The sequence below is a fragment of the Pelobates fuscus genome, chromosome 4, assembly GCF_036172605.1.
Source record: "Pelobates fuscus isolate aPelFus1 chromosome 4, aPelFus1.pri, whole genome shotgun sequence".
Classification (NCBI taxonomy): domain Eukaryota; kingdom Metazoa; phylum Chordata; class Amphibia; order Anura; family Pelobatidae; genus Pelobates; species Pelobates fuscus.
The window spans coordinates 5,141,191-5,159,030 of NC_086320.1; the positions used below are offsets into that span (position 1 = coordinate 5,141,191).

General features: G+C 49.7%; 1 protein-coding gene across 1 annotated transcript in view; it reads left to right on the forward strand.

Moving 5' to 3' along the window:
• Nucleotides 1–17,840, forward strand: part of MROH1 (maestro heat like repeat family member 1) — a 143,663-nt gene that overhangs the window by 44,483 nt on the left and 81,340 nt on the right. Inside the window, exons 17-24 of the mRNA XM_063450889.1 lie at nucleotides 40–157; nucleotides 3,617–3,712; nucleotides 3,790–3,894; nucleotides 4,600–4,735; nucleotides 5,034–5,146; nucleotides 5,315–5,467; nucleotides 6,085–6,239; nucleotides 6,757–6,922. Of these exons, the coding sequence (XP_063306959.1) occupies nucleotides 40–157; nucleotides 3,617–3,712; nucleotides 3,790–3,894; nucleotides 4,600–4,735; nucleotides 5,034–5,146; nucleotides 5,315–5,467; nucleotides 6,085–6,239; nucleotides 6,757–6,922 (1,042 nt within the window). The remainder of the gene's footprint in view (nucleotides 1–39; nucleotides 158–3,616; nucleotides 3,713–3,789; nucleotides 3,895–4,599; nucleotides 4,736–5,033; nucleotides 5,147–5,314; nucleotides 5,468–6,084; nucleotides 6,240–6,756; nucleotides 6,923–17,840) is intronic.

A 17,840-nucleotide genomic window follows, 5' to 3' on the forward strand; every position in this document is an offset into this window, starting at 1 on the left:
GCCAAATGTAAAATGTTCCATTCCTTAATATATATTCAGTAAGCTGGAGCCGCCTCTGAGTGATGCCAACAAGTCTGAACTGATCAATACCAGCCTGACCAGCATCTTTAGTCTTCCACCAGTGGGCACCGGGGGTGCTGGGGACTTGCTGAAAGAGGTAATCTCTGTTCATAACCAAAACAACAATGTGTCTGATCTACGAGGCTTTATGTGAGAACTCCTTGCCCTGGTGACTTGAGGCATGGCTGACGTAATAATTATTTGCAGAGTGGCCCTTCTTCCTTATCATTCTTTGTCTTCACTCTTCTATCTTTTGTCAGAACTCTGTTCCCTCTTTAGGTCATACCAGACGCCTGGTTTTCTGTAATGTTTAAAAATGGGTCCCCTACCTGAAGGATTAATGGATTGTCACAGTGAATCGCTAGGATTCTGGATTAATGGATTGTTATAGTGAATCACTAGAATTCTGGATTATTGGATTGTTATAGTGAATCGCTAGGATTCTGGATTATTGGATTGTTATAGTGAATCGCTAGGATTCTGGATTATTGGATTGTTATAGTGAATCGCTAGGATTCTGGATTATTGGATTGTTATAGTGAATCGCTAGGATTCTGGATTATTGGATTGTTATAGTGAATCGCTAGGATTCTGGATTATTGGATTGTTATAGTGAATCGCTAGGATTCTGGATTATTGGATTGTTATAGTGAATCGCTAGGATTCTGGATTATTGGATTGTTATAGTGAATCGCTAGGATTCTGGATTATTGGATTGTTATAGTGAATCGCTAGGATTCTGGATTATTGGATTGTTATAGTGAATCGCTAGGATTCTGGATTATTGGATTGTTACAGTGAATCGCTAGGATTCTGGATTAATGGATTGTTATAGTGAATCACTAGGATTCTGGATTATTGGATTGTTATAGTGAATCACTAGGATTCTGGATTATTGGATTGTTATAGTGAATCGCTAGGATTCTGGATTATTGGATTGTTATAGTGAATCGCTAGGATTCTGGATTATTGGATTGTTATAGTGAATCGCTAGGATTCTGGATTATTGGATTGTTATAGTGAATCGCTAGGATTCTGGATTATTGGATTGTTATAGTGAATCGCTAGGATTCTGGATTATTGGATTGTTATAGTGAATCGCTAGGATTCTGGATTATTGGATTGTTATAGTGAATCACTAGAATTCTGGATTATTGGATTGTTATAGTGAATCGCTAGGATTCTGGATTATTGGATTGTTATAGTGAATCGCTAGGATTCTGGATTATTGGATTGTTATAGTGAATCGCTAGGATTCTGGATTAACAGATGGTTATAGTGAATCGCTAGGATTCTAGATTATTGGATTGTTATAGTGAATCACTAGGATTCTGGATTATTGGATTGTTATAGTGAATCTCTAGGATTCTGGATTATTGGATCGTTATAGTGAATCGCTAGGATTCTGGATTATTGGATTGTTATAGTGAATCGCTAGGATTCTAGATTATTGGATTGTTATAGTGAATCGCTAGGATTCTGGATTATTGGATTGTTATAGTGAATCGCTAGGATTCTGGATTATTGGATTGTTATAGTGAATCGCTAGGATTCTGGATTATTGGATTGTTATAGTGAATCGCTAGGATTCTGGATTATTGGATTGTTATAGTGAATCGCTAGGATTCTGGATTATTGGATTGTTATAGTGAATCGCTAGGATTCTGGATTATTGGATTGTTATAGTGAATCGCTAGGATTCTGGATTATTGGATTGTTATAGTGAATCGCTAGGATTCTGGATTATTGGATTGTTATAGTGAATCACTAGAATTCTGGATTATTGGATTGTTATAGTGAATCGCTAGGATTCTGGATTATTGGATTGTTATAGTGAATCGCTAGGATTCTGGATTATTGGATTGTTATAGTGAATCGCTAGGATTCTGGATTAACAGATGGTTATAGTGAATCGCTAGGATTCTAGATTATTGGATTGTTATAGTGAATCACTAGGATTCTGGATTATTGGATTGTTATAGTGAATCTCTAGGATTCTGGATTATTGGATCGTTATAGTGAATCGCTAGGATTCTGGATTATTGGATTGTTATAGTGAATCGCTAGGATTCTAGATTATTGGATTGTTATAGTGAATCGCTAGGATTCTGGATTATTGGATTGTTATAGTGAATCGCTAGGATTCTGGATTATTGGATTGTTATAGTGAATCGCTAGGATTCTGGATTATTGGATTGTTATAGTGAATCGCTAGGATTCTAGATTATTGGATTGTTATAGTGAATCGCTAGGATTCTGGATTATTGGATTGTTATAGTGAATCGCTAGGATTCTGGATTAACAGATGGTTATAGTGAATCGCTAGGTCTGCTCTGTTACCATTTATAAACAGGAGAAACCTTGAAACACGTCATGTTTTAGAAGATCGTCATCTGTCTGAAGTTCTAGATCTGGGCTTTATTTCACCAGGCGTTCTATATTTCAGCTTCTGGTCTTTTAGATCAGTGGTTCCCAACCCAGTCCTAACAATCCAGGATTTAGGGATTACCCTGTTGTGTTTAAGGTGATTTTCAAAAAAGAAAAAAATAACACTTTAGACACAACAGGGTAATCCCTAAACCCTGGACTGGTAGGGGGTAGATGGGAAATGAGGGTGTGCAGGGCTCAGCAGGAAGGGGTTTTTGACGCAGTGGTGGGGAGGGGCTTAATGCACACAATTTCTATGACGCCACATGTGCATTAGGAGTTTAAGAAGACCCTTTACTATGGATGATGACTATTTTCCTGATCTGCTATTTATTAAGGCCTCCGGTTTCCGAGGGCCCTGTGGTGTGAAATATCACTTTATTGATATATAATTACTTATTAAACTGTGGGTTTTTCTGTGATGTCCTTCGGGCTTGGAGGAGAATGGGGATCGGCGTTACTGCCAAAACAGATTTCCATTACATCATGTATAATGAAGGGTTCAATTAGGACAGTGTATTCTTATTTTCAACTTATTTTAATCGGTCTCTCTGCCCTTATTCTGTTTTTGTATTTTTTTTTTGTATCTCTCTACCCTTGTCCTACTTTGTTTTGTTGTTGTTTATTGATTTTATTGTATCCCTCTACCCTCGTCTTGCTTTGTTTTTGTTGTTGTGTAATTATTTTATTGTACCTCTCTACCCTCGCACTGCTGTGTTTTGTTTGTTTATTGATTTTATTGTACCTCTCTACCCTCGTCCGGCTTTGTTTTGTTGTTGTTTATTGATTTTATTGTATCGCTCTACCCTTGTCCTGCTTTGTTTTGTTGTTGTTTGTTGATTGTATTGTATCTCTCTACCATCGTACGGCTTTGTTTCGTTTTTGTGTAATTATTTTATTGTACCTCTCTACCCTCATCCAGTTTTGTTTTTTTGTTGTTTTATTTTTTGGGTCTCTTTGCCCTGCTCCTGCTTTGTTTTGTGCATTTTTGTCACCCTTATTCTCATGTCAGTCTCTTTTAAAATGCTATCTGTTCTGAGTTCGCTTTTATTTTTGGATTACTTTTGGATGTTTCATTTTCCCTAAATGTTCAGGTTTTTATTGAGATGATTACTTGGTCTTCCTCTAGACTCTATACAAAGACACTCTCATGGCTCTGAAGGACTTATTGAGAAGTCTTCTAGTTTGGAACCTAACTCCCAGTGGGTTGCAGGAGATGTTCCAGGTAAGTTTACAGACCAAGGATGTGCGAGAGGAAGGCTTACTGGCTGAACCAGCTGCTGAGCGGCTTACATTTTTCAGATAATGAGTCCTTGGATCAAATCAAGCAAAGAACATGAACGAGAACGGGCACTGGATGTAAGTGCAGATCTGCTGGATTGCTACTTACACAAGCTCAATGTTAATGTAAGTGGAAAATTATTTATTTAGCTTTATTTCCAACCACACTTACTCTAATACATCTAGGAATCTGTGTCCATGAGATGGGAGCATCACTATGTCCATCTGACCCTACAGCAAACAACTGATGACTTAGCCTCCTTCATATGGATGACATCCATTATAGGTATTACGGTAGAGAGAGAGAGGCCCGATAGATCAGTTCCTACCAGTAATGGATGACCGATCTTCCAGTGATGGTAGGAAGAGTGAAGATCGACCTCTTCTCCAGTGATAAGTAAAGGGGTATCCTCCAGTATGGTAGCAAGAGTAGGGATCGACTTATCCTCCAGTGATGGAGGAAGAGCAAACACCAATCTATCCTCCAGTGGTGGTTGGAAGAGGGAGGACCGATCTGTCCTCCAGTGGTGGTTGGAAGAGGCAAAAACTGGTCTGTCCTCCAGGAATGGTAGGAAGTGAGAGAACTGGTCTTTCTGCCAGGTATGGTAGGGAGAGGGAGAACTCTACTGTTCTCCAGTGATAGTGGGAAGAGTGAGGACCGGTCTAAACGTTGATGATGCTGGGTTGCGAAATACAAGTTAGAACTTGATTTGGAACTTAAAGCATTATACCCTGTGTGTAGACATCGATAAGGTTATTTGTTTAACATTTAATGTTGATCTAGATCTCTTGTTTGATCTAATGTTATACCTTAAAATAATATTAACACAGTGCGTTGTCCCATTCCACAATCTGGGGGCTTTGATTGGTAGCCTGGCCACCCGCTGTGCGGACTCTCTCACTTCAATCCGTCAACGCACAGTGGACTGCATCTACTACCTTCTCTACATCCAGCTGAGATACGAGGGTCAGTATGTGTGTCCGTCGTGGACATGGGTTTCCTTCTGCTGGTAACTACGTGTTGTTTCATTCCTCCTCGCTGGCTGCCAGCTCCTTTTCCCCTTTGGTGACACCCAGCACGGTCTCCGTATTTCTTTACATATCCTGCTTTTAGCCTTCTCATGTCTTTCCCATCCTCATCCTCGTTTTTTGGATAAAATATTCCATCTCTCCGATCAACTTCCATTCTGTTTTCTCCTTCCTCCATTTATATGGATTGTTTTGTCACATGTCTGCCTTCCCCATATCATACTGTTCTCTTGCAGGTTTTGCTTTAGATTATAAAGATGAATTGGTAGAAAAATTGCAGACTTTCAGATGTGGACTCCAGAATCCGGACTCTGGTGTGTTGTTTCACACCTGCTTCAACATTGCCGTGGTAAGTGGAATAGTCACAACATGTGTCAGCTTTCATGTAATGGCACAAATCGACTAATGATCAAACTTCAAGATTTCCTCAGCCACCTTGGGAACGAATAGGAAATATCATTAATTATTATTTTTTTGTGTAAATGTTTATTGCTCTATACTGCATTCTCCCACTCAGATCATTGGAAAACGGCTTCCTCCAGAGCAAATTACTAGCCTCTTGTTCATCACATTTGAGGGACTTTCAGACCCTGATACAAACTGCTCCAGAGCTGCAACTGTTATGGTCAATTCTCTGCTAAAAGAACGTGGCTCAATCCTGCTTTCAAAGGTACATGTGCATGTGAAGAGTGGCCCTTTGCAGGAGGGTACAGTAAGCAAGGAACATCAGGTCTTTTTGCCCTGCATACCCTGCTCTCATTATTTTCATATTCTTCATTCAGGTTCCATCTCACTTTCTGTCCTTCTATCAGAACCTCTGTGGTCTTCATTCAGGTTCCCTCTCACTTTCTGTCCTTCTATCAGAACCTCTGTGGTCATTCAGGTTCCCTCTCACTTTCTGTCCTTCTATCAGAACCTCTGTGGTCTTCATTCAGGTTCCCTCTCACTTTCTGTCCTTCTATCAGAACCTCTGTGGTCTTCATTCAGGATCCCTCTCACTTTCTGTCCTTCTATCAGAACCTCTGTGGTCTTCATTCAGGATCCCTCTCACTTTCTGTCCTTCTATCAGAACCTCTGTGGTCTTCATTCAGGTTCCCTCTCACTTTCTGTTCCTATCAGAACCTAAGCGGTCTTCACCCAATTTCCCACTTCCTGTCCTATCAGGTCCTCCGTGTTCTCTACCCAGAGAGAAAGCTCTTCCATTGTGCTCTGTTTCTTGTTTTTTGCTCTACTCGTAATTAAAATCCTTCATGTTCATGTTTGTTCTTGTGTCTGTGTTTGTCCCAGGTACCAGAGATCATTGTGAGAGTTCACGACCAGTTACAGGATTCACAGGAAGAGCACGTAAAGAAAGCTGCCATTCAGACCGTGTACATTTTAGCCACTCAACACGTGGAAGCTGTGGTTTCTAGCCTTCTCTCCAGCCAGGTGCCGTATGACAGGTAACACACCTTGCAGTGTAGTCGGAAAGCTCTTGTCATGGGAGGGGTTTAGTGTTCTTTTCCACGCCATGCTGAATGCTGTGACTTTAATTAAACCAACAGCAAAATAGAAGCTCAGTCAGAGACTAAGGGTAAAAGACAGTCACACACATTGAGAGACCAAGACTGACAATAAGGGTCAAAGAAAGTCACGCACAGTGAGAGACCGAGACCGAAACTGACAATAAGGGTCAGAGACAGTCACACATAGTGAGACCGAGACTGACAATAAGGGTCAGAGACAGTCACGCACAGTGAGAGACCAATACTGGCTAATGGTTAGAGACCATCTCTCTCTCTCTCTCTCTCTCTCTCTCTCTCTCTCTCTCTCTCTCTCTCTCTCTCTCTCTCTCTCTCTCTCTCTCTCTCTGATTTTCACTCTGAGTGGCTGACGATAAGGGTCAGAGACAGCCACGCACAGTAAGAGTGAGGGACAGAGATTGTAGACAGTCCCTCAGTTTGTTCCTCTGGTTCACAGTGAGACGTGCATCCTGTGGAGAGCGCTGTCCTCCGATCCTCCTCTCACGTCGCAGGTACTGACTCTCCTCTTGGAAAAGCTGTGCGCGGATGTCCCGTATAAGGAGAGCAAGACGTCTCTGCTGAGCTCTGTGTCTGGCCGGGTGGCTACGCTCCTTCCACTCTCTGTGAGTACTCTACATTCTGTATCCATTGTCCAATACACACTCTGCCCAGTGCGTCCTGGGGGCAGGAAGCAGTGAATTATGGAAGCTGGATGGTGGCCAGTGGTAGGAAGCGGTGCATTATGGAAGCTGGATCGTGGCCAGGGGTAGGGAGCAGTGCATTATGAGAGATAGATGGTGGCCAGGGGTAGGATGCAGTGCACTATGGGAGATAGATGGTGGCCAGGGGTAGGATGCAGTGCACTATGGGAGATGGATGGTGGCCAGGGGTAGGAAGCAGTGCACTATGGGAGATGGATGGTGGCCAGGGGTAGGAAGCAGTGCACTATGGGAGATGGATGGTGGCCAGGGGTAGGAAGCAGTGCATTATGGGAGATGGATGGTAGCCAGGGGTAGGAAGCAGTGCATTATGGGAGATGGATGGTGGCCAGGGGTCGGGAGCAGTGCACTATGGGAGATGGATGGTGGCCAGGGGTAGGAAGCAGTGCATTATGGGAGATGGATGGTGGCCAGGGGTAGGAAGCAGTGCATTATGGGAGATGGATGGTAGCCAGGGGTAGGGAGCAGTGCATTATGGGAGATGGATGGTGGCCAGGGGTAGGGAGCAGTGCATTATGGGAGATGGATGGTGGCCAGGGGTAGGGAGCAGTGCATTATGGGAGATGGATGGTGGCCAGGGGTAGCTAGCAGTGCATTATGGGAGATGGATGGTGGCCAGGGGTAGGGAGCAGTGCATTATGGGAGATGGATGATGGCCAGGGGTAGCTAGCAGTGCATTATGGGAGATGGATGGTGGCCAGGGGTAGGGAGCAGTGCATTATGGGAGATGGATGGTGGCCAGGGGTAGGGAGCAGTGCATTATGGGAGATGGATGGTGGCCAGGGGTAGGGAGCAGTGCATTATGAGAGATAGATGGTGGCCAGGGGTAGGATGCAGTGCACTAGGGGAGATGGATGGTGGCCAGGGGTAGGAAGCAGTGCATTATGGGAGATGGATGGTGGCCAGGGGTAGGAAGCAGTGCATTATGGGAGATGGATGGTGGCCAGGGGTAGGGAGCAGTGCATTATGGAAGCTGGATCGTGGCCAGGGGTAGGGAGCAGTGCATTATGAGAGATAGATGGTGGCCAGGGGTAGGATGCAGTGCACTATGGGAGATGGATGATGGCCAGGGGTAGGAAGCAGTGCATTATGGGAGATGGATGGTAGCCAGGGGTAGCTAGCAGTGCATTATGGGAGATGGATGGTGGCCAGGGGTAGGGAGCAGTGCATTATGGGAGATGGATGGTAGCCAGGGGTAGGGAGCAGTGCATTATGGGAGATGGATGGTGACCAGGGGTAGGGAGCAGTGCATTATGGGAGATGGATGGTGGCCAGGGGTAGCTAGCAGTGCATTATGGGAGATGGATGGTGGCCAGGGGTAGGAAGCAGTGCATTATGGGAGATGGATGGTAGCCAGGGGTAGGGAGCAGTGCATTATGGGAGATGGATGGTGGCCAGGGGTAGGGAGCAGTGCATTATGGGAGATGGATGGTGGCCAGGGGTAGCTAGCAGTGCATTATGGGAGATGGATGGTGGCCAGGGGTAGGGAGCAGTGCATTATGGGAGATGGATGGTGGCCAGGGGTAGGAAGCAGTGCATTATGGGAGATGGATGGTGGCCAGGGGTAGGAAGCAGTGCATTATGAGAGATGGATGGTGGCCAGGGGTAGGGAGCAGTGCATTTTGGGAGATGGATGGTGGCCAGGGGTAGGAAGCAGTGCATTATGGGAGATGGTTGTTGGCTTGAATAGAACGTACGTTTAGGTTGGATTCCTTGTAGAAGTGATACATTCTGACGTGTCCTCATCGGGTGGCTGGTCTCCCCCTCCCCCCCCCCCCATCAGACAGCCATTTCTTCCCCCTGTCTCCCACCTTCCCCTGTCTGTCCTGTATTTTCCGGGAGCGCTGGCTGCTTGTCCTGCACAGGAGCTTCATTCCAGACACTGCAGCTGTAACACATCTTCAGATTCTGCACACCGGAGGAGGGGGCCAGGGGGCCAAGTCTGGAACTTGGGTCTGGCTTTCCCCCCCTTATTCCGGTTAATCCCTGGCTATATATACACCCACCCCCCCCCCACCAGGTGTTCAGGCCCCATCCCCCTCCCTCGCCATGTGCTCTCTGCCCGTTCCCTCCGAAGGAACAGACCCAGAGAGTCTCCCAGCAAACCCAGCTACATTATTGGGGGATTAACTCTTCCTTTCCCTCTGTCAAATCAGAGCTTTCGTCTTCCACAAAATGCTGACTTTTTATTCTTTAATATTCACAATGACGGGTTCTGGACGAGGAGGACTCAATATGTACAGCTTCAGTAACGGAGTGTGTAAATAGTCGCACAGTATGGAGAATATTTCTATAGTTCTCACGGCTAGCGTTTTGTAGCCTAAATCTATCCATACTGTTAACCATCTTTCCAGACACGTGGATTTAATATAATCATGTTTCTCATCTCTTATGTAATAAACAGTCGATCTCCGTGATTGTTTAGCTCGCAATACTCCAGGCTGTCTATAGTCGCAGTTTGAGTTTAGTGAATAAGCCCCTGTATTGTACCCCATGTTGTGCTGCCCAGTTAGTTTAACTAGGATAGTGACCGTGGTCCAAGAATGCCATGATAAGGTGATAGTCATTCTTTACCTGCACTTATTCCTCAGACTCCCTGCCCAGTAACAGACCAGAGCGCTCTTGGGAAGTAAGACAATAAACTCTTTTTTTTTTTTTTTTTTTTTTGGGGGGGGGTGTTAGTAGTATTTATTGGTATATAGTGTTATAGTTTGTTGAGGTGTGTATAATGTGTTCCATTAAATGGTGTGGAGAGCTGTATATGAGTCCTGAACAGTCTTAATAGAGTAACCTGGTAATGTAGTTTCAAAAAGAGACTCCAGGCCATCAAGTTCAACTGTTCACATGTCTGTTCCTGCGGATGATCCTAAAGACCTCCCACAGCGCGCCGCTGTTAGCCATGGTCTCCCAGGTCGCGCCGCTGTTGGCCACGGTCTCCCAGGTCGCGCCGCTGTTGGCCACGGTCTCCCAGGTCGCGCCGCTGTTGGCCACGGTCTCCCAGGTCGCGCCGCTGTTGGCCACGGTCTCCCAGGTCGCGCCGCTTTTGGCCACGGTCTCCCAGGTCGCGCCGCTTTTGGCCACGGTCTCCCAGGTCGCGCCGCTGTTGGCCACGGTCTCCCAGGTCGCGCCGCTGTTGGCCACGGTCTCCCAGGTCGCGCCGCTGTTGGCCACGGTCTCCCAGGTCGCGCCGCTGTTGGCCACGGTCTCCCAGGTCGCGCCGCTGTTGGCCACGGTCTCCCAGGTCGCGCCGCTGTTGGCCACGGTCTCCCAGGTCGCGCCGCTGTTGGCCACGGTCTCCCAGGTCGCGCCGCTGTTGGCCACGGTCTCCCAGGTCGCGCCGCTGTTGGCCACGGTCTCCCAGGTCGCGCCGCTGTTGGCCACGGTCTCCCAGGTCGCGCCGCTGTTGGCCACGGTCTCCCAGGTCGCGCCGCTGTTGGCCACGGTCTCCCAGGTCGCGCCGCTGTTGGCCACGGTCTCCCAGGTCGCGCCGCTGTTGGCCACGGTCTCCCAGGTCGCGCCGCTGTTGGCCACGGTCTCCCAGGTCGCGCCGCTGTTGGCCACGGTCTCCCAGGTCGCGCCGCTGTTGGCCACGGTCTCCCAGGTCGCGCCGCTGTTGGCCACGGTCTCCCAGGTCGCGCCGCTGTTGGCCACGGTCTCCCAGGTCGCGCCGCTGTTGGCCACGGTCTCCCAGGTCGCGCCGCTGTTGGCCACGGTCTCCCAGGACGCGCCGCTGTTGGCCACGGTCTCCCAGGTCGCGCCGCTGTTGGCCACGGTCTCCCAGGTCGCGCCGCTGTTGGCCACGGTCTCCCAGGTCGCGCCGCTGTTGGCCACGGTCTCCCAGGTCGCGCCGCTGTTGGCCACGGTCTCCCAGGTCGCGCCGCTGTTGGCCACGGTCTCCCAGGTCGCGCCGCTGTTGGCCACGGTCTCCCAGGTCGCGCCGCTGTTGGCCACGGTCTTCCAGGTCGCGCCGCTGTTGGCCACGGTCACCCACGTCGCGCCGCTGTTGGCCACGGTCACCCACGTCGCGCCGCTGTTGGCCACGGTCTCCCAGGTCGCGCCGCTGTTGGCCACGGTCTTCCAGGTCGCGCCGCTGTTGGCCACGGTCACCCACGTCGCGCCGCTGTTGGCCACGGTCACCCACGTCGCGCCGCTGTTGGCCACGGTCACCCACGTCGCGCCGCTGTTGGCCACGGTCACCCACGTCGCGCCGCTGTTGGCCACGGTCACCCACGTCGCGCCGCTGTTGGCCACGGTCACCCACGTCGCGCCGCTGTTGGCCACGGTCACCCACGTCGCGCCGCTGTTGGCCACGGTCACCCACGTCGCGCCGCTGTTGGCCACGGTCACCCACGTCGCGCCGCTGTTGGCCACGGTCACCCACGTCGCGCCGCTGTTGGCCACGGTCACCCACGTCGCGCCGCTGTTGGCCACGGTCACCCACGTCGCGCCGCTGTTGGCCACGGTCACCCACGTCGCGCCGCTGTTGGCCACGGTCACCCACGTCGCGCCGCTGTTGGCCACGGTCACCCACGTCGCGCCGCTGTTGGCCACGGTCACCCACGTCGCGCCGCTGTTGGCCACGGTCACCCACGTCGCGCCGCTGTTGGCCACGGTCACCCACGTCGCGCCGCTGTTGGCCACGGTCACCCACGTCGCGCCGCTGTTGGCCACGGCCTCCCATAGCACTCTGTATACAGGTGTAAAAAACATGTAAACTGGTCAGAGGGAAACTGGTATAGACTTAGAATTTACTCCCACTTAGTTCCCTTCACTCCCAAAAATCATTTATTATCCGTGCTGAATTTAAACCTAAAACAAGATAGGCAGAGGGCCATGAAATGAGTGGGAATCATAGACTGGATTCCGTGACATGTGGGTGTGTATTGCTGATTGCTCTCCATCTCGCTCTGATGGTGTGCTCATGGCATTGTGGGTGTGTATTGCTGATTGCTCTCCATCTCGCTCTGTTGGTGTGCTCATGACATTGTGGGTGTGTATTGCTGATTGCTCTCCATCTCGCTCTGATGGTGTGCTCATGGCATTGTGGGTGTGTATTGCTGATTGCTCTCCATCTCGCTCTGATGGTGTGCTCATGGCATTGTGGGTGTGTATTGCTGATTGCTCTCCATCTCGCTCTGTTGGTGTGCTCATGACATTGTGGGTGTGTATTGCTGATTGCTCTCCATCTCGCTCTGATGGTGTGCTCATGGCATTGTGGGTGTGTATTGCTGATTGCTCTCCATCTCGCTCTGATGGTGTGCTCATGGCATTGTGGGTGTGTATTGCCGATTGCTCTCCATCTCGCTCTGATGGCGTGCTCATGGCATTGTGGGTGTGTATTGCCGATTGCTCTCCATCTCGCTCTGATGGTGTGCTCATGGCATTGTGGGTGTGTAATGCTGATTGTATGCTCTCCATCTCGCTCTGATGGTGTGCTCATGGCATTGTGGGTGTGTATTGCGGATTGCTCTCCATCTCGCTCTGATGGCGTGCTCATGGCATTGTGGGTGTGTATTGCGGATTGCTCTCCATCTCGCTCTGATGGTGTGCTCATGGCATTGTGGGTGTGTATTGCTGATTGCTCTCCATCTCGCTCTGATGGTGTGCTCATGGCATTGTGGATGTGTATTGCCGATTGCTCTCCATCTCGATTTGTGCTCATGGCATTGTGGATGTGTATTGCCGATTGCTCTCCATCTCGCTCTGATGGTGTGCTCATGGCATTGTGGGTGTGTATTGCTGATTGCTCTAAATCTCGCTCTGATGGTGTGCTCATGGCATTGTGGGTGTGTATTGCTAATTGCTCTCCATCTCGCTCTGATGGTGTGCTCATGGCATTGTGGGTGTGTATTGCTGATTGCTCTCCATCTCGCTCTGATGGCGTGCTCATGGCATTGTGGGTGTGTATTGCTGATTGCTCTCCATCTCGCTCTGATGGTGTGCTCATGGCATTGTGGGTGTGTATTGCCGATTGCTCTCCATCTCGCTCTGATGGCGTGCTCATGGCATTGTGGGTGTGTATTGCTGATTGCTCTCCATCTCGCTCTGATGGTGTGCTCATGGCATTGTGGGTGTGTATTGCCGATTGCTCTCCATCTCGCTCTGATGGTGTGCTCATGGCATTGTGGGTGTGTATTGCCGATTGCTCTCCATCTCGCTCTGATGGTGTGCTCATGGCATTGTGGGTGTGTATTGCTGATTGCTCTCCATCTCGCTCTGATGGTGTGCTCATGGCATTGTGGGTGTGTATTGCCGATTGCTCTCCATCTCGCTCTGATGGTGTGCTCATGGCATTGTGGGTGTGTATTGCCGATTGCTCTCCATCTCGCTCTGATGGTGTGCTCATGGCATTGTGGGTGTGTATTGCCGATTGCTCTCCATCTCGCTCTGATGGTGTGCTCATGGCATTGTGGGTGTGTATTGCTGATTGCTCTCCATCTCGCTCTGATGGTGTGCTCATGGCATTGTGGGTGTGTATTGCTGATTGCTCTCCATCTCTCTCTGATGGTGTGCTCATGGCATTGTGGGTGTGTATTGCGGATTGCTCTCCATCTCGCTCTGATGGTGTGCTCATGGCATTGTGGGTGTGTATTGCTGATTGCTCTCCATCTCGCTCTGATGGTGTGCTCATGGCATTGTGGATGTGTATTGCCGATTGCTCTCCATCTCGATTTGTGCTCATGGCATTGTGGATGTGTATTGCCGATTGCTCTCCATCTCGCTCTGATGGTGTGCTCATGGCATTGTGGGTGTGTATTGCTGATTGCTCTAAATCTCGCTCTGATGGTGTGCTCATGGCATTGTGGGTGTGTATTGCTAATTGCTCTCCATCTCGCTCTGATGGTGTGCTCATGGCATTGTGGGTGTGTATTGCTGATTGCTCTCCATCTCGCTCTGATGGCGTGCTCATGGCATTGTGGGTGTGTATTGCTGATTGCTCTCCATCTCGCTCTGATGGTGTGCTCATGGCATTGTGGGTGTGTATTGTCGATTGCTCTCCATCTCGCTCTGATGGTGTGCTCATGGCATTGTGGGTGTGTATTGCCGATTGCTCTCCATCTCGCTCTGATGGTGTGCTCATGGCATTGTGGGTGTGTATTGCTGATTGCTCTCCATCTCGCTCTGATGGTGTGCTCATGGCATTGTGGGTGTGTATTGCCGATTGCTCTCCATCTCGCTCTGATGGTGTGCTCATGGCATTGTGGGTGTGTATTGCCGATTGCTCTCCATCTCGCTCTGATGGTGTGCTCATGGCATTGTGGGTGTGTATTGCCGATTGCTCTCCATCTCGCTCTGATGGTGTGCTCATGGCATTGTGGGTGTGTATTGCTGATTGCTCTCCATCTCGCTCTGATGGTGTGCTCATGGCATTGTGGGTGTGTATTGCTGATTGCTCTCCATCTCTCTCTGATGGTGTGCTCATGGCATTGTGGGTGTGTATTGCTGATTGCTCTCCATCTCGCTCTGATGGTGTGCTCATGGCATTGTGGGTGTGTATTGCTGATTGTATGCTCTCCATCTCGCTCTGATGGTGTGCTCATGGCATTGTGGGTGTGTATTGCGGATTGTTCTCCATCTCGCTCTGATGGTGGGCTCATGGCATTGTGGGTGTGTATTGCCGATTGCTCTCCATCTCGCTCTGATGGTGTGCTCATGGCATTGTGGGTGTGTATTGCTGATTGCTCTCCATCTCTCTCTGATGGTGTGCTCATGGCATTGTGGGTGTGTATTGCTGATTGCTCTCCATCTCGCTCTGATGGTGTGCTCATGGCATTGTGGGTGTGTATTGCCGATTGCTCTCCATCTCGCTCTGATGGCGTGCTCATGGCATTGTGGGTGTGTATTGCTGATTGTATGCTCTCCATCTCGCTCTGATGGCGTGCTCATGGCATTGTGGGTGTGTATTGCTGATTGTATGCTCTCCATCTCGCTCTGATGGCGTGCTCATGGCATTGTGGGTGTGTATTGCTGATTGCTCTCCATCTCGCTCTGATGGTGGGCTCATGGCATTGTGGGTGTGTATTGCTGATTGCTCTCCATCTCGCTCTGATGGTGTGCTCATGGCATTGTGGGTGTGTATTGCTGATTGCTCTCCATCTCGCTCTGATGGTGTGCTCATGGCATTGTGGGTGTGTATTGCTGATTGCTCTCCATCTCGCTCTGATGGTGTGCTCATGGCATTGTGGGTGTGTATTGCTGATTGCTCTCCATCTCGCTCTGATGGTGTGCTCATGGCATTGTGGGTGTGTATTGCTGATTGTATGCTCTCCATCTCGCTCTGATGGTGTGCTCATGGCATTGTGGGTGTGTATTGCGGATTGTTCTCCATCTCGCTCTGATGGCGTGCTCATGGCATTGTGGGTGTGTATTGCTGATTGCTCTCCATCTCGCTCTGATGGCGTGCTCATGGCATTGTGGGTGTGTATTGCGGATTGCTCTCCATCTCGCTCTGATGGTGGGCTCATGGCATTGTGGGTGTGTATTGCTGATTGCTCTCCATCTCGCTCTGATGGCGTGCTCATGGCATTGTGGGTGTGTATTGCCGATTGCTCTCCATCTCGCTCTGATGGTGGGCTCATGGCATTGTGGGTGTGTATTGCGGATTGTTCTCCATCTCGCTCTGATGGCGTGCTCATGGCATTGTGGGTGTGTATTGCTGATTGCTCTCCATCTCGCTCTGATGGTGTGCTCATGGCATTGTGGGTGTGTATTGCGGATTGCTCTCCATCTCGCTCTGATGGTGGGCTCATGGCATTGTGGGTGTGTATTGCTGATTGCTCTCCATCTCGCTCTGATGGCGTGTGTTACATTACTGTTGTCCCCTGTTATAAAAGATTTATTCGGTCCCATACTTTTGGTGCTTTGGACACTGTTCTGACGAATTTACAATCCTCGTATGGTCCAGCCCGAACCCGCTATGTACACCTAGAGGTGGCCGCCATTTCGGGACTTTTGCACGTGGTCGCGGCCATCTTACCTACAATCAGCGGTGGTCGCCCAGAATCATCTGGAACCAAAAACGGAGACCCACCTAGGCGAACACCGCTGAGACCTCCAGGATCACAGAACTCAGTGTTGGACATACCGAACTATTCACCGTTCAGTAAAGCACTTGCCCTGCACCTGGGGATTACAGCGACCCCAGGAAGGACTACGGAAGACAAAGGGTTGTGGGGTTTTTACCGTCCGAACGAAGACCGACCGCAAGGCCTAAACGTATGGAACTATTTTCGGCTGAAAAGTCCGTGCGGTCGGTCTAAACTTTAGGAGCCCCTAACTCCCGAACCGCTCATTCGATCCGACCAGTTTTTGGATATGTTGGCCTCCAGAACAAGATCTATCTAGCGATGCAGGGTGTATGGGTGTACCCCCTGGTTTTGGGGTACATCCAGAATGTGGACAAAAGTATGTGTAATATAATTGTGTTACTTGGTTATCTGAGGGGAGGGGACATGTGGGTTGAACCCAATATATGATTGGGTATTTTATGCCTCCCCTTGGGAGTGTCCTCTTTGTATGTATTGCCAATAAAAAGCAGGCTGGGCATCCCAGTTCTCAGTTCTCATTTTTGACCCTCAATTCGCAGCCTCGACTCGTTTTGTGGGGGGGGGGGAAAGAATATCCTAGCTGCACCATAGCTAGGGGGAGATTCTACACTTACAGGTCTCTACCGAGTATCGCTCCATTCTACTCTTCAAGCCGGGAACCAGGACATCCAAGCGATCAACCCTCCTGCTAGACAGGGGGCAATCGTAACAATTGGTGGCAGCGGCGGGATCATCCTGGAATTCCTAGAAGAAGTACAGAACGGATGGAGAGGAACTACGACAAATTGAAACGCACCACGTTAAAGGACTTACTGGAGAGCCGAGGGGGACACGCGAACAGCCGCCCAAAGAGAGAGCTAATCGCGGAACTAACAGAAATGGACCAGAGCCTTACCATGGCCGAAGCCACTGCCACTTGCACCGATGAGAAAACCCGGTTGGTCCGGGAGAGGCTGCCCCTGTATGGGCCAAACCCCTCCCTGGAACTCATACGGCAATTGATGGCCGAGGCTGAGGCAGATGTCGAAAAGGCCAGAGCCCACGAACACAAAATGAAACTCGCCGGCCGAACCCCCCCGGAGACAACGGAAATCCCAAAAATTCCTTTTGCAGCATTTAAGCCGTTTGTGGAGAGTGAAATGGGGGTTGACGAGTTCTTGGCCGATTTTGAACGGCAATGTGCACTGCACCAAATCCCCACAACAGCTTGGCCCAAGATACTAGCCGGGAAACTGGCGGGTCGAGCTATGGAAGCTTTTCGGACTCTCAGCCCCGAGGAAGCGGAACAATATCAGACGGTAAAAGACACCCTACTTAAGAGATATGCCGTAACCCCCGACACTTATCGCAGACAATTCCGCAACACCAGTAAGAAAGTAAATGACACCCATGCTGAATGGGCTCACCGCATGCGGAGGGCGGCTACCCACTGGATGAATGGGTGCCGTGCCGTTACCGCAACCGAAGTGTTAGAACTGTTTTTACTAGAGCATTTTTATGACGGGTTGGCCCCAAAGGACAGAGAGTGGGTAAAGGATCGGCGTCCGAGCGATCTCAATGCGGCAGCCCGACTAGCTGACGAACATCGGGACGCTCAAGTTCACGAATACTCCCACTCTCGAATAGCCACCCGGCCCGAACTCCGGGAAAACCCTAGACCAAACCCCCGACCCGAGTTTCGTACCCCAGTGCCGGCCGGACCTACTCGATATGCCGGGCCACCCAGCCAGTACCCCCAAGAGCGTACACGCCCCACTTGCCACAAATGCAAGCAG